This window comes from Pongo pygmaeus, chromosome 10 (assembly GCF_028885625.2).
Source record: "Pongo pygmaeus isolate AG05252 chromosome 10, NHGRI_mPonPyg2-v2.0_pri, whole genome shotgun sequence".
NCBI lineage: Eukaryota > Metazoa > Chordata > Mammalia > Primates > Hominidae > Pongo > Pongo pygmaeus.
The window spans coordinates 69,930,664-69,944,807 of NC_072383.2; the positions used below are offsets into that span (position 1 = coordinate 69,930,664).

General features: G+C 38.5%; 1 protein-coding gene across 1 annotated transcript in view; it reads left to right on the top strand.

The window, feature by feature from the left end:
* TPH2 (tryptophan hydroxylase 2) overlaps positions 1–14,144 on the top strand; it is a 100,446-nt gene that overhangs the window by 53,321 nt on the left and 32,981 nt on the right. The window contains exon 8 of the mRNA XM_054444089.2: positions 8,254–8,380. Coding sequence (XP_054300064.1) covers positions 8,254–8,380 — 127 coding nt within the window. The remainder of the gene's footprint in view (positions 1–8,253; positions 8,381–14,144) is intronic.

Sequence of the window (14,144 nt, forward strand, 5' to 3'; positions counted from 1 at the left end):
TAACCTCCCTGTGTGAGCGATGATGAAATAACACTTTGATCTTTGGAGAGAAAAAAGCTTTATAAAAATACCAAATAAGTCCACTCTTACTCGGCACCTCTTAAATTCATGTGGAGGGCTAATGTGCCTCATAAAATTCCAGTGCGTCCTTAGTTACAAGGCCACGTTCCTAGACCTGGACTCCCAAGTTTTCAATCGTAATATTGTGTCTAGTTTTGTGAAGTGCCTAAAGCAAAAATAACCCCTGAGATTTCTTATAGAGCCTTTTGTCTAAAGAGCTTAAGCGTTCTAACAATATACATTCTATTTTTTTTAAATCCTATACATTATGTAAAATGTGCAGTTTGAAACCAAAATTGTGTCTAAGTGTCTGCTGGAGCCCTGTTTTTGTTCTTTTAGGCTGTTTTCTGTGGTGACTTGGGATAAAGCTTCAATGCTTCAGCCATCCTTCTTTTTTTTTTTTTTTTTTTTCAGCAGATTCAAAGCAGGATTCCTTATGTCACTCTCCCCTACCCCTGTACCCAGTTCTGTTTTCCTTGTGCGGAGCCCATAATCCAAAATTAGCACTTAGAAGCACCTGGCCCAAATCAAAATTTATATTCCTTCAGCACTCTGTAGTCAGGGAGAGGTTCATTATGTATTTTCAGGTGTGGAAGACTGAGATGACCAGGGAGAAATTTTTCCAGCAGTATTTGCATTTTTAAATTGCAAGCTCAGAAGAAGAAATCCAAAATGATTGAATTTTATGCAAGAAAGAGGTAGTCACTGTTCCTACCTCTTTACTACCGTGTAGAGAATTGTGTCTATAGATGGGCACAGAAGCCACCACAGAGAGAAGGAAAGGGAGCAGACATTTCCCACACACATTTTGTTTGTCTGGCATCATCCCACTCATCTCTATTAGGTGGACAGGATTGTCACCATTTTACAGATGGCAATTCCAAGGTTCAAAGAAGTCAGGTAATTTCCCTGAGGTTACACAACTAGAAAATAGCAAAACCAAGTTCTGGTCCAAAGCCTTTATGTGACACTGGAAATTAGGAAAACTATACTTGAGTTTCACTTGGATTCACTTCTATTTGGAGCAACAGAGCCCCGTCATCACCTGCTCTATTCAGTTGAGTTAAAAAAGCAGTTATTGAGCATATCTTACGTGCCAGGCTTTTTTAAGCACTGCAGACCCAAATACGAACATGGCCTAATCTCTGTCCTGAAGAAACTTACTCCTTTTTAAGTGATAAAGTACCTTCTCAAAGGGCAAAACTTATTCAAGTATGATAGGCTTAGGTATAAATACAATTTAATATAATAAGTAATAATACCTAACTTACGGGAACTAAGGTTTTCAATGCATTCTCTTACTACATCGTTTAATAATGTAAGAGATGGCTGGGTGCGGTGGCTCATGCCTGTAATCCTAGCACTTTGGGAGGCTGAGACGGGCAGATCACCTAAGTTCAGGAGTTTGAGACCAGCCTGGCCAACATGGTAAAACCCTGTCTCTACTAAAAATACAAAAAAACTAGCCGGTGGTGGTGGCGGGTGCCTGTAATCCCAGCTACTCCGTGGGCTGAGGCAGGAGAATCGCTTGAACCCAGGAGGTGGAGCTTGCAGTCAGCTGAGATCAGGCTACTGCACTCCAGCCTGGGCGATAAGAGCGAAACTCCATCTCAATAAAAGAAAAAATAATATAAGAGAGAAGAAATCTTACAATCTCCATTTTATAGATGAGAAAACACTATGTCTGTGCAGTCCAATATGGTAAGATGTGGTTATTTACATTTATTAATTAAAATTAAATAAAAGTACACATTTGGTTCTTCAGTAGCACTAGCCACATTTCAAGTGTTCAGTAGACACCTGTGTCAAGTGGCTATTATATTGGATGGAGTAGATACAGAACATTTTTATCATTGCAGACAGTCCCATTGGACAGTGCTGCTCTAAGTAATTTGCCTACACCAGAATATGAGAGATGAACTTAGGTCTGACTCCAGGGTATATGCTTTTGACTGTTGTGTTATATTGCTTTCTTAATTACACTGAACTTGGAGAGGTAGAGAGAAAGTTAAATATCTCTTATTTCTTCAAGAAATAAGAAATACTTCAGAAGTGGTGGGCGTATTAGGTCATACTTGCCTTGCTACAAAAAATACCCGAGACTGGGAAATTTATAAAGAAAAGGGGTTTAATTGGCTCGCGGTTCTGCAGGCTGCACAGGAAGCCTAGTGGCATCTGTTTCTGGGGAGACCTCAGGAAGCTTCCAATCATGACGGAAGGCAAAAAGGGAACACTTCACATGGCGAAAGGAGGAATGAGAGAGAGAGTTGGAGGGGGTGTGCCACACACTTTTAAATGACCAGATCTCGGGAGAACTCACTCACTATCCCGAGAACGGCACCAGGAGGATGGTGCTAAATCATTAATGAGAAATCCACCCCCGTGATCCAGTCACCTCCCACCAGGCCCCACCTTCAACATTGGGGTTTACATTTTAACGTGAGATTTTGGCTGGGTACAAATATCTAAGCTATATCAGTAGGGAGATAGTGACATACCAACAGAATTTCCATTGCACTCTTTCTGTGGTCCCTCTAAGAACTGGAAATTGTTTCTTTTTATGCATCAGGAAAGTTTGTACTTGCTATTTGATTGCCTTTTTCTGGAACCAGATGGTGACTTTTGCTAGGAGTTATTCTAAGATTATGCCTTATTTACTTTTAAGCCTCAGTTCCTAATATAGCACCTGGTACAAATGGGCACACAATGAACTAAATTTTAAGAAAGACAACTATAATATCTGCCAGTCTTAAAAGAATTGTAGTAAAGAAGACAAACATCAGTGCACGTCCTTATGATTCCTAAGGGGAAAAAGCAAGGAAGATTTTCTGCAGGGCAACATCCAGATTCCTGGCTTTATTTAAAAAAAAAAAAAAAAAAAGGTGACTTTTTGTAGCTATACTGTGATAGGGATATAAGAAGGAGTGATCATAAGAATTGCCTAAAATCTTGTCTGGGTCAGATTTTACAGTATGCTATTTTAAATCTAAACTAAAGAAACTCTGTATATGGCTCCAAAACAAGCCCTGAGAAAAAGTTGCCTCACTACCAAGTTAATTCCCCTTATCATCTTATGCAGTGAAAGCAAACTAAGTCACCTGTCTGCAATGCATCCCAGTGTGTTATCCCACATTACTTGCATTTACCCACCAACTGTTGTGTGAAAGCTGAAAAACACACCCTATATTGGCTCCTAGCTCATCCTCCTGCTTCCTTTTATTAATGCAAAGTCTTCACCTCTCCCGCTCATCTCCCTTTCCTTCTCTTCGTGATTTAGCTAGTGTTGGCCTCTGTGTCATTTAGAGCACATATTTTAGAAATATGTTTTAAAACAGAGATGTGCAGATTTGGGATGGGAAGCAAATGTTGGATGCTCACTCAATTCCTTGTAAAGGCTTTAATTTACAACGAAAATAAAAAGGAGTTGTTCAACATGTAGTGTGAGGAGTCAGCTTTGAAAACTGATAAGAAGAGAAAAATGCCAGACTCATTTTGAATTTGAACTTAACAACCAGAACCCTTATTTCTTCATAGCAAAATGATGGCTACTTTCTTGGACTGAGTTAAGAATTTCCCAGAGACATTTCGCCAAGGATCCTTTGTGGACCTGTTTCTGCAGGCTTTAGAATCCTCCTAGCAGGGCTTATCAGAGAAGATTCCAATTTAGAGCAGCAAAAGTTTAGTGTCTGATATCTGCTCTTGCTTTTTTTTTTTTTTTTTTTAAAATAAAAGGAGACATGATGTTTTACAGTGTTAACAGCTTTGAAAGGTCTTGTATTTCCAGTGAACAGAGCACGTTTGTGAAAAGGACTCTAAAAAGCATTATTCAGGCAAAAATGTATCAAAGGGATGGGAGTTAAAAAGAGAAAAGTTTGCTGATGTAGAGATTGGAGGCAGCATGTACTGACAGGTGCAATTATGGCCAAATAATTGAGTCTTTTTGGAGAGATCTGCTGAGATAAGGCAATAGTTGTGAACTCACATCAGAAACCTGTTCATAATTAGATACTCAGGGGTTTGGCTGTGGATGATACAACCAAAGTAGGGATCTCAAACTACTTTACATGCAGGACACAGTGCAGTGGCATTTGCGCTTTGTAAAATAGAGTTTAATAGCTTAATTTCAGCCCAACAGACCTTCATTGGTACAGAGGTTAGAGAGAAGGCTTTGCAGTCTGCATTCTCCCTCAGACTTCCCATAGCCTGGAACCCCTCTCTGCCCCAAAGAGTGGAGGTGACTTCAGCTTCTAAGTCCTCTGGTCTCAGAGAATCTAAAAAAATGTAAACTTTTCAAAGTTAGTGAATTGCTTTTATTAGTAATGTTAAAAATCTTTGCTCTTTGGTTGAAGAGTTTCCAGGCACTTCAATTTCCTTTGTCTACATGTACCTTAGCCAAACACAGTGGAATAGAGAACAATATGGTGTTTATTTCTGAGAAAGTTTCACCAAAGACATAAAATATAATAACCTTGTTCCTGGTCTTGAAATACAGGTGCTTAAAGCCTTGGCCCCATGACATGCTGTGTCCACACTTTGTTCAGGAATCTGAAGGGAAGTTCTTTCTCAGGGTCTCTGAGTGGAAATGGAGCTGAGAAGAGGTCACAAGCTAGCAAAATAGAGCATGATCATTTCTACTTATAACAGAGCAAGGAGTATCTCTGAGGTTCCATTAATAATTCTGCTAGACATCTCGCTTCAGGCTTTCATTCTTAGTGAAACAATATAAATTCCTCTGCTGTATTGTATGATTTTTTCTTCCAAATTTATAATTTCTTTTATCCTCTTCTATGTGTAGTTACTTTGTCATTGTAATGGTATTAAAAGTTCTTAAGTTGGCTAGTGAGTTACAGGTTTCTGATAATGACATCTTAACACTCAGGTGATAGCTCCTTTTTCTAACATGGAGAACTGACTCCTGAATGTCTTTGGATCTCTAGTATTTTCCTAACTGCTAACTTTTCACCTTACCTTCTACCAGTAAGCTTTTGGACTCCATTAGTATCTAAGTAGACAGAAGACTGTCTTTTGGATTGGCCTTCTTCAAGTATTTAACAAGTTCAAAGGTAAATTCCGTACTGCACCAAGCATCTACCACCACTGTAGCTTTGACCTACCCTATTCTCTTCTTACATTATGAAGCATTTAGCACAGTGCCTGGCTCATAGTAAGCATTCACTATAATTGTTTCTTTAGTTTCTGCTCACCTTGCTTATGTCAATGAGAGAATTCTCATCATCTTCACTATTTTCTTGGAGTTTGACATAGTGACTAATTTAAAATTATTGTTGCCACATCTTCTGCCTGGATCAGTGGGAGTTCTTTAGCATTTACATCATAAGCCACAATGGAGGTTTTCAGATTTTTCCATGGTAGGTTACTTGATCTTAATTCCAATATTGGTGCAGGTGGCATGACCTTTTAAAAAAAGTGATCACAAGAATGAGTCCATAGGGTCCACTCCTGACTTAGAACTATTGGACTTTTAACTGAATCAAATGCACATGGAGAACGAATTAGTTACCCATCTACCTCTCAGTCACCACCTTTCATTATTCTTCAGTATCATGATGTAATTTTAGTGGAATTAAACTTGAGCAGCTCTAAATTACATAATCACATTCAGGTGTAGTTTTAAGTACTAGTTGCTTGAAGCTTGCTAGGAGAGCTCCTAAAGTCATCAGTTATCACAGTGAATCTCAGCCCTGGCTGTGTCTTATTATCACCTGGTGAGAGGCTAAAAAAAAAATGCTCAGGTCTATCTCAGGGAGGCTGATTGAATTAGTCTAAGGCAGGGCCTAGCCATTCGGTGTTTTTAAAATGCTTCTCAAGTGATTTGGAAAGTTGAGAAGCACTGAGTTGGAGGAAAAGAGACTTAGGAAATACTGACTACATTTTTACTTGTGCTAGCTAGCTTGGCTAAACTCTCTTCCTACGGCCTAAGCTGTGTATACCCCAGCCCCTTTCTTGCTTATACCATATCTACAAATTGAAACAACAGAGAGCAGAAAGAGTGTAGCTTTGGAGTTCAAAAAATTTGATTTCAAACCTTGTCTCTGGGCTGGGTGCAGTGGCTCATGCCTGTAATCCCAGCACTTTGGGCGGCGGAGGTGGAGGATCGCTTGAGGTCAGAAGTTCAAGACCAGCCTGGACAACATTGTGAGGAACCACCCCCCCACCCCGACCCCGGACATTTCTACAAAAAATTAGCCAGGTGTGGTGGCATGCGCCTGTAGTCCCAACTACTTGAGGGGCTGAGGTGGGAGGATCGCTTGAGCCCAGGAGGTCCAGGCTGCGATGAGCTGTGATTGCACTACTGCACTCTAGCCTGGGCAACAAAGGGAGACCCTGATTAAAAAAAAAAAGAATTGTCTCTGTCTTTGCGGAAAGTGTGGTAGCCTAGGAAAAGATTCTTAGGTTTACAAAATTTTAGCTTCCTCATTTGTTAAATTGGAATAATAAAGCTTCTCTTATTTCTATTTATTATTCCTTTATAAAACATGCAAGTAAAGATTCAGTTACCAACGTCACATGAAAACATTTAGCACAGTACTTAGTACATAGTAGGAGCTCAGTATATTCTCTCTCTCTTCTTTATTTTTCATTTCTTCATAGGTAAAATGAAGGGCTTGGATTACATTTAAATGCCCCTATACCCTAAAATCCAGTTAATCTGCTTCTTTGCCATAAGCAATGTGATTGAAGAATAACCACCTCATATTCCTTTTTTTAAAAAAACAAATTCAGTTCAGTTCATGTAGAAAAAAGGAAGTTATTGATACAGTTGACAAGGGATGAATTTGGAGTTTGTTTCAGTATCCTGTCCACTATTCTGAATTGGCTGACCTTTCAACCTGCTCTCTATGAAGTAACTGGCCAAGGTTGGGGATATGGTTTGAGTTGTGGGAATAAGATTTTTTGATTGAGTGATTGAGTGATGCTATCTGTTTTATGTAGGCATCAATCTTGGCCCTTGACCATCATTCATTTGCTTCAACTGTGTGACCATGCAACATACTTTATAATTGTAATAATGGTAGCCACCTGGTATTTGTATTCTAGCACCTTTTGAAGTGATATATTTCAGAGGAGTACAAGTGAAATAAAAAACATCTTTTAATTACTACCTAGGTAATTGGTGTTTCTTTTCGGTCAATAATTTAAAATGTTCCTGCGTCTCAATCCATTCCCAGACAACCATAGGGGAATTCATTCCATTACAGCTTGGTATCATGAAACGGTTCATTATTCATGGCAATGACTCAGGAAGGCATCTGCCATGTATTGTTGTGAAAGATACCTGTCTTTTGCCCACTTATCTGGCTCCAAATGAAAGCTCAGGCAAATGAGAGAGGTTCCAGGCTTCTATTATTACCTAGTTTAGGCTAACCAAAGCAGAAAACTGGGAGATTCTTCTAATGTGTTATCACAAGAGAGTTGCTTATATTAGAGCTATAAATCATCTACTGGAAAAGCTACTTTGATGATGATGACAATAGAATCCTCTGCCATTACCCATTGCCTGGCAAAGTGTAACAGAGTTGCAGTACAACTTAAGGGTTAACAGCAAGAGTTTAAAGGCGTGACAAATTGGATTCCAATTTTGCCTTCCTCACTATCTATAGCAAGAAACAGCAATTTTTTTTCTGTAAAGCGCCAGCTAGTTAATTATTTTAGCCCTATGATCTCAGTCACAACTACTCAACTCTGCAGTGTGGTCAAAAGCAGCCACAGATAATACACAAATGAATGGGCATGGCTATATTCCAATAAAACTTTATTTACAAAAACAGGCAATGGACCAGATTTGGACCATGGCTGTTGTTTGCCTATTCCTGATCTACAGGATCCTGTGCTAACAAGTTACTTTAATTCTCTAAGGTTGTTTTGAGAATAAAAGATATAATGCATACAATAAAACACTTACCATGTACTTGGTATATAGTAAGATCTTGAAAATAGTAGTTGCTTTTATGTTATTAAAATATTGTATATCATATGTTTTAAGTGCTGTTGATTATGAGATGCACTGGGATTTCAGACATATTAAAATGATTAAAAAGTCCAAGCATTGATGAACTGTAGTAACTAATTAATTATAGTGACAAGGTCTTATTTAGGATTTTAAGTCTTGTTCTACCAGTGGTAATTTAAAGCTTCTTATATAACACGTCTTTGTGATGTCTTTTTTGTTAGAGACACATGCCATGAACTCTTGGGACATGTTCCACTACTTGCGGATCCTAAGTTTGCTCAGTTTTCACAAGAAATAGGTCTGGCGTCTCTGGGAGCGTCAGATGAAGATGTTCAGAAACTAGCCACGGTGAGTTCATTTTCAACTTAAAACCAGTTCTATTTATGTCCATTTGTGAGGTAAAGAAAGCTTCAGGATTATTGACTATGGGTTATAGGTAAAAGTTCTGGAGAAAGCATGGTGAATTTACCTTTTCCTATGTTGCATTCTTTTGAAGTACAATGAGTTCTCAGCTTATTGACCACCAAAACATTTGTATTTTATCATTCTTGTTCGGGGGTCAGCTAGAGATAAAGGGCTTGATAGTAAACATATTAGGTTTGTGGGTCATAAGGTCTCTGTCAGAATTACTCAGCTTAGCCACTGCGGTATAAAAGCAGCCACAGACAACAAATAAGTAAATAAATGAGTGTGACTGTGTCCCAATAAAACTTTATTTATAAAAGCTGGTGGTGGGCCAGATTTAGCCTGTGTGCTGTGGTTTGCTGACTCTCACAGAAATATTAGTAATAGCAAAAGGTATACATATATGATAAAGTAGGGGTTGCACCTGAAACTATCTGATTATTCTAGATGGTTGTAGTCAGACATAATTTGAGTCAACAAGCAGTAAGACGCTGAGGCTCAACAATTATTCTAAGTACAAAACCAGGAAAAGATTTAATGGATGTTATAGTATCTTCCTAAAACTGAAGTTCTTCTGAAAACAAGCAATATGAGAGGAAAGGTTTAATGTTGGCTGCTACCTTTAAGATGCTGAAGGGCCAGATCTAGCATGCTCATATGCTGTACCCTAGCTCCATTTCTAAGGGCCCAGGAAGAGAAAAAGCAGTTTTAGCCAACCCATTACCTACAGGGACCAGTCAGTTAGCCTAGTGAGCAAAGCCACCAGGGGATGAAAAATGCGATCTTAAATTGTATGTATTCAGCACAGGTACACCACAGTGGCATATTTGAAATGCAGGAATATTCTTCATTTCTGCCCAGAAATAAGTTTTCTCCTAGATTTCTCAAAAACACACAGACCTTTCAGTACATCTTTTGTTTCCTACTTTTGATAAAAATATAGGAACTGGGAGATATTTCTCAACTAAAAGATAAATAGCAATGCAGAAGCTATCTAAATGGCAAGGACCTCTGGGGTCAGTATGGAGATGAATAGGCTCTGGTGGGGGCTGTGGTGGACAAGGACAGCATGTCTCTTGTATAGCAGGTTCTCAGCTTCTACTGCTTGTTGCCAGAGATGGGATGCAGGACTTTGTGTTGCTAGAGATCTCCTAAATTTTTTAGAGAGACTGGCAATCTAGATTTCTCAATGAAATTTAATGATTTTTAAATGTTGGCTTATTAAAAAAAAATCCCACCATTATGAGCTGAAGAAAATATATTTGTAGACTGAATCTAGATCTTGACTTCCAATTTGTAACTTCTGGCATAAGGATTGTATCTCATTTGTATTGGCTATCCATCACGATATAATAAATTATCTCAAAGCTTAGTGGCTTAAAACAACAAACATCTATTATATCATAATTTCTATGGTTGGATATTTGAAAGCAGCTTAGCTGAGTGGGTCTGGCTCAGGGACTCTCAGGAGGTTGTAGTCAAGATGCTGGCTGGGCCTGTAATTGTCTGAAGGTTTGGGAATTGGCTTACAAAATGGCTCACTCATGTGGCTATTGGCAGGAGGCCTTGGTTCCTCACCGTGTGGGCTTTTCCTTAGGCTACTTATGACATGGCCACTGGCTTCCTCCACAAGTGACGAGAGAGAGCGAGAGCAAGGAGAAAGCTGTGATGTCTTTTGTGGCTTGATCAGATGCTGTTCACATTGGCCATATTCCGTTCTTTAGAAGGGACTCACTTCAGCCCACGCTCAACTGGAGTGGAATTAGTTTTCACCATTTAGAAAAAGGATTGTCAAAGTATTTGTGGATATATTTTAAAACCACCATATCATGAGTTGTTTAGTTCTGAAACCTTGGTTCTGGTTTTAAATGCCTTGTTTTGGAACCTTTTCTGTGCATTTCAAACTTGCTTTGAAATTTTCTGGTTTCAGTCCTTGACTCCCTTCTGCCTATACCCTTGATCACGGAGCAAGATAATATTGCTCACTTGTCTGACCTTGAATAGCCATAAACTGATACTCAATGGCTGTGTGGAGCTGACGTGTGTGTGTGTATGTGCATGTGTGCATGTGAACATGTGCATCTAAATAGAGGAGAAGAAGAAATAAGGCAGGAGTTTATGGATGTAAATGTAGGTGGATCCTCGTGAGTGCTGTTAATCCTTTTTTTAAAACAGTGACACGAATACCATTTTATTGTCCTTTATTTTTACAGTCCATCAAATTATGATTAATTAATTCCATCATTCAAATTACATTTATACGGAATATGACATTGTCCTCCTCACTTTTTGGAAATTTATAGCTTATGTCGACAAAACAGATTTTTTTAAGAGGATAGTTTGTACTGAATCTTTAAAGATGAGAAAAGATAGTCAAGTGGAGAAGAGTGAAAGAGGGAATAGAGGAATAGTTTTAGTCAGAATAATCTCTCTGGTTTGGCAGGGCTGTGTTCCTTTATGGGGGCTCTGGGGTATGATCCGTTTTGTTGCTTTTTCCACCTTCTTGAGGCCGTCTGCATTCCTCGGCTTATGGCTTTCTTCATTCCTCTTTAAAGCCAGCAACGCTGCATCTCTTTGATCTTGTTTCTGTCATCACATCTCTCTCTCTCACTGACCAAGACTGGGAAAGGTCCTGTGCTTCTAAGGGCTTCTATGATTAGATTGGGCCCACCCGGATAATTTATGATAATCTTCCCATCTCACTATGTATGGCCATCATCAACATCTGCAAAGGTAACATATTCACAGGTTCTGGGGATTAGAGCATCAAAATCTTTATAGGATCATTATTCTTTGTTTCTACTTTTACACTTTCTGGAAAAAATTAATACTCATATCTTGAAATCTATTTTACTAGGCCAGCAAATTTGTAGGATGAGTAAGTTTTCTTTAGGAGCTTGCATTTCTTAGGATAATTCCAATACTCTTGGCCTTGGGTTGCTTGAGCTCCAACAACTAAAAACACTTCCATCTAGTAGAGAACATTAGGCCATTAATCATGTTTCACCATCTCTTTTTCTCTCCCTCTCTCTTTTATTGTCCTTTCCCTGAAACGTACCTGCTTTTTTGCAAAAGCCAATTTAAGCTACCAGGTATTCTTTAAATGGCTAAAGGATCCTAGGTACCATGAGGTAGGGACAGGGGGAAAAAAAGAGGTGGTAGTTTCTTCAAGAAAGTCACAGTCTAGTACCCCAAAATACAAAAAACCCAGAGTCAGTATTATTTTTTATTTATATACATGAGTAGTTATGTAGAAGAAATGGATTTAGCTGAATATTCACCATGTGTGAGTGAGTTCTGAGTTCAGTGTTGGAGGCTGGGCTTCAGGATAGGGGGCAGGAGCTAGAAGAGATGGTCTTCTCTATATAGGTCATGGGTAGGAAGGATCAAGTGTCCACCAAAGGGGCCAACCTACCTTCAGTCTTATGTTGACTTTGAAAGTTTAAAAAAAAGTGTAAACTTGCAAAGGACTTAACATAAATGCTTTAAATGCAGTGAAGAATTTGGGATGGAGTAGGGGTGGGTGTTTGCCTCACCATGGTTTTGCCTGATTCACTCATTTCTCTTTTCTTGATATTGCTTGAGCTCCCACCCCAACTCACTCTGACTTTCTGTCTCTCATGTACCTTCCGGTTCCAAATTTTCCCAGTTCTATAGACTGCCCATTTACTTCGAATAGTGTTTTGCAGACCAAAGAGAAATTTGGAAGGATTTTCTGTATGATGTGGAGAGTATGGAGGAGGATAGCCTCACACGGTGTGAGGAGGCTAAGGGAGATTGTTCCTGAAATGATACTAAAACTGCTATTGACTTCAAGAGCCACATACCATCCATCAATTAAAAACAAAGTGAATAGAAAATTGCCAGAAGATAGTCTTGAAAAAAAAAACACAGATTCCAACCAGGCAATTTCAAAGTAAGCCCTGGAATAAATAACCTGTTGGATACCATGCATATTAATGAACCTCAAACCATATACTGAAACTAGAAGGCAAATTTAATGACCCACTTGCAGAAACAAAAATATTAAGAGCTCAGGTCTTACTGGCAGGGATAAAAAGTCCATGGCAGGGGGATAATGGTAGCTAGCAAGGCCAGATGAGAAATAGAGGTATTATTAGCTGATTTCCTCAAAGTTGTTCACATTAAGTCTTCTGAAGAAGTAGAGGAAAATGAGCAATGAGATGCACCAAAGGAGAAAAATCTATAGAGAGGACAAATGGAAAGCCATGGAAATCACTATTTACACAGAACAATGAGACAGGCCATATTACTGTTTGACTCTAGGTGAGATTTATATTATTAATGACTCTGTTTCTATAGTGCCTGTATTTCCTTGTTTAGTGAATTTAAGCACTTATGAAAAAGAGAGTCATGCCTAGTGAAAGCAGACACGTAATAACTTTCTGTGATGTACTATCAACAAATCCGCCTAAAGAAGAAAACAACCTCCACTAGGACTAATCGGCACCGCCAAACTCTTTGTCCAAAGCAGCTTTTGAACTTCTTGGTCTGATTTTCTGAGGTACTAGACTATATTGCCTATGGCTCTTCTATCTCCTTGCTGTATTTCTATAGAATATTTATTTTGACATTTTAATAATGCTCAGTTTTGAGAATAAAGCTATCTCTGCTGTTTAATGTGGGCAATGGTTTCTATGCCCTGAGAACCATTTAAATGAACTCTTTTGTATCTGAAGAAATTGATGACAATGCTTAGAAAATGTATTTCAAGTGCATTGTTATACATGTAAATAATTTGCCCTCTGGTGGATAATAAATAAGATCACTGGTTGTGGCAGCATTACTCTGTTTCATACTCATCATAGCTGTCCAAGGTCTGTGTGTGATAGATATGCAAAAATATTCCCAATAAAGGCTGCTTAGAGTGTGTTATAGTTTTGAGACCAGCTATTTACCGCTGTAGCACTAGTGGAAGTTAATTTAATAGATTAGTGTGTATGTTAGGAGTTGTAAACTTAAATGTTACTTCAGTGGCCAGCTAGGTAGCATACACGTGTGAAATAGCCTGATATAAGATAATAAGGAGTATCAGAGCATGTGGACAACTGAAGAATGTATATATCATGCTAAAGGGCTTCAAATTCCAAAACTAAAAGAAAACAAAAGGTTCTTTGGCTGCAAGTGGTGTCTGCAAATAGCTGAAACAGAACTACAAGGCTCTCAATTCTCTGTCCTTATATCTAAAATTAAATTCTACCTTAGACTATACTATCCTTGAGGGACAAGCCCATGCTAGATTCTTCTTTATATCACATTGTACATTCTCAATTACTGTTTTCTGGACAGCACAATATTTTTCCTAAGAGAAGACACCTATTACAGTGTTCAGTAGAGATAAGTATCTTATTGTGGTTGAGAGGTGACTTGCCTTTGAGTTATAACTTTAAACCTGTTACAAACACGATTCTCATACATATGCACTGAACATGTGTCAAAGATTTATTTAAAACCCATTAACGAGGGAGGGAAAAGCAGGATGGTAAATCTAGTTCAAAGAAGAATTTGAGGGACCGAGAATATATAGCCACTGAAGGAAAGAATCTTGAAATAAGATGCAAAATGGTTAATGTTCTACAGGGCAATAAAACCATAACCTTGAGGTTATCTTTTCTACTGGGCAGAAATTATTTGCATGTCTAGTGGACAAAATAATTTGCAATTTATCAATCTTCACAAATTAACA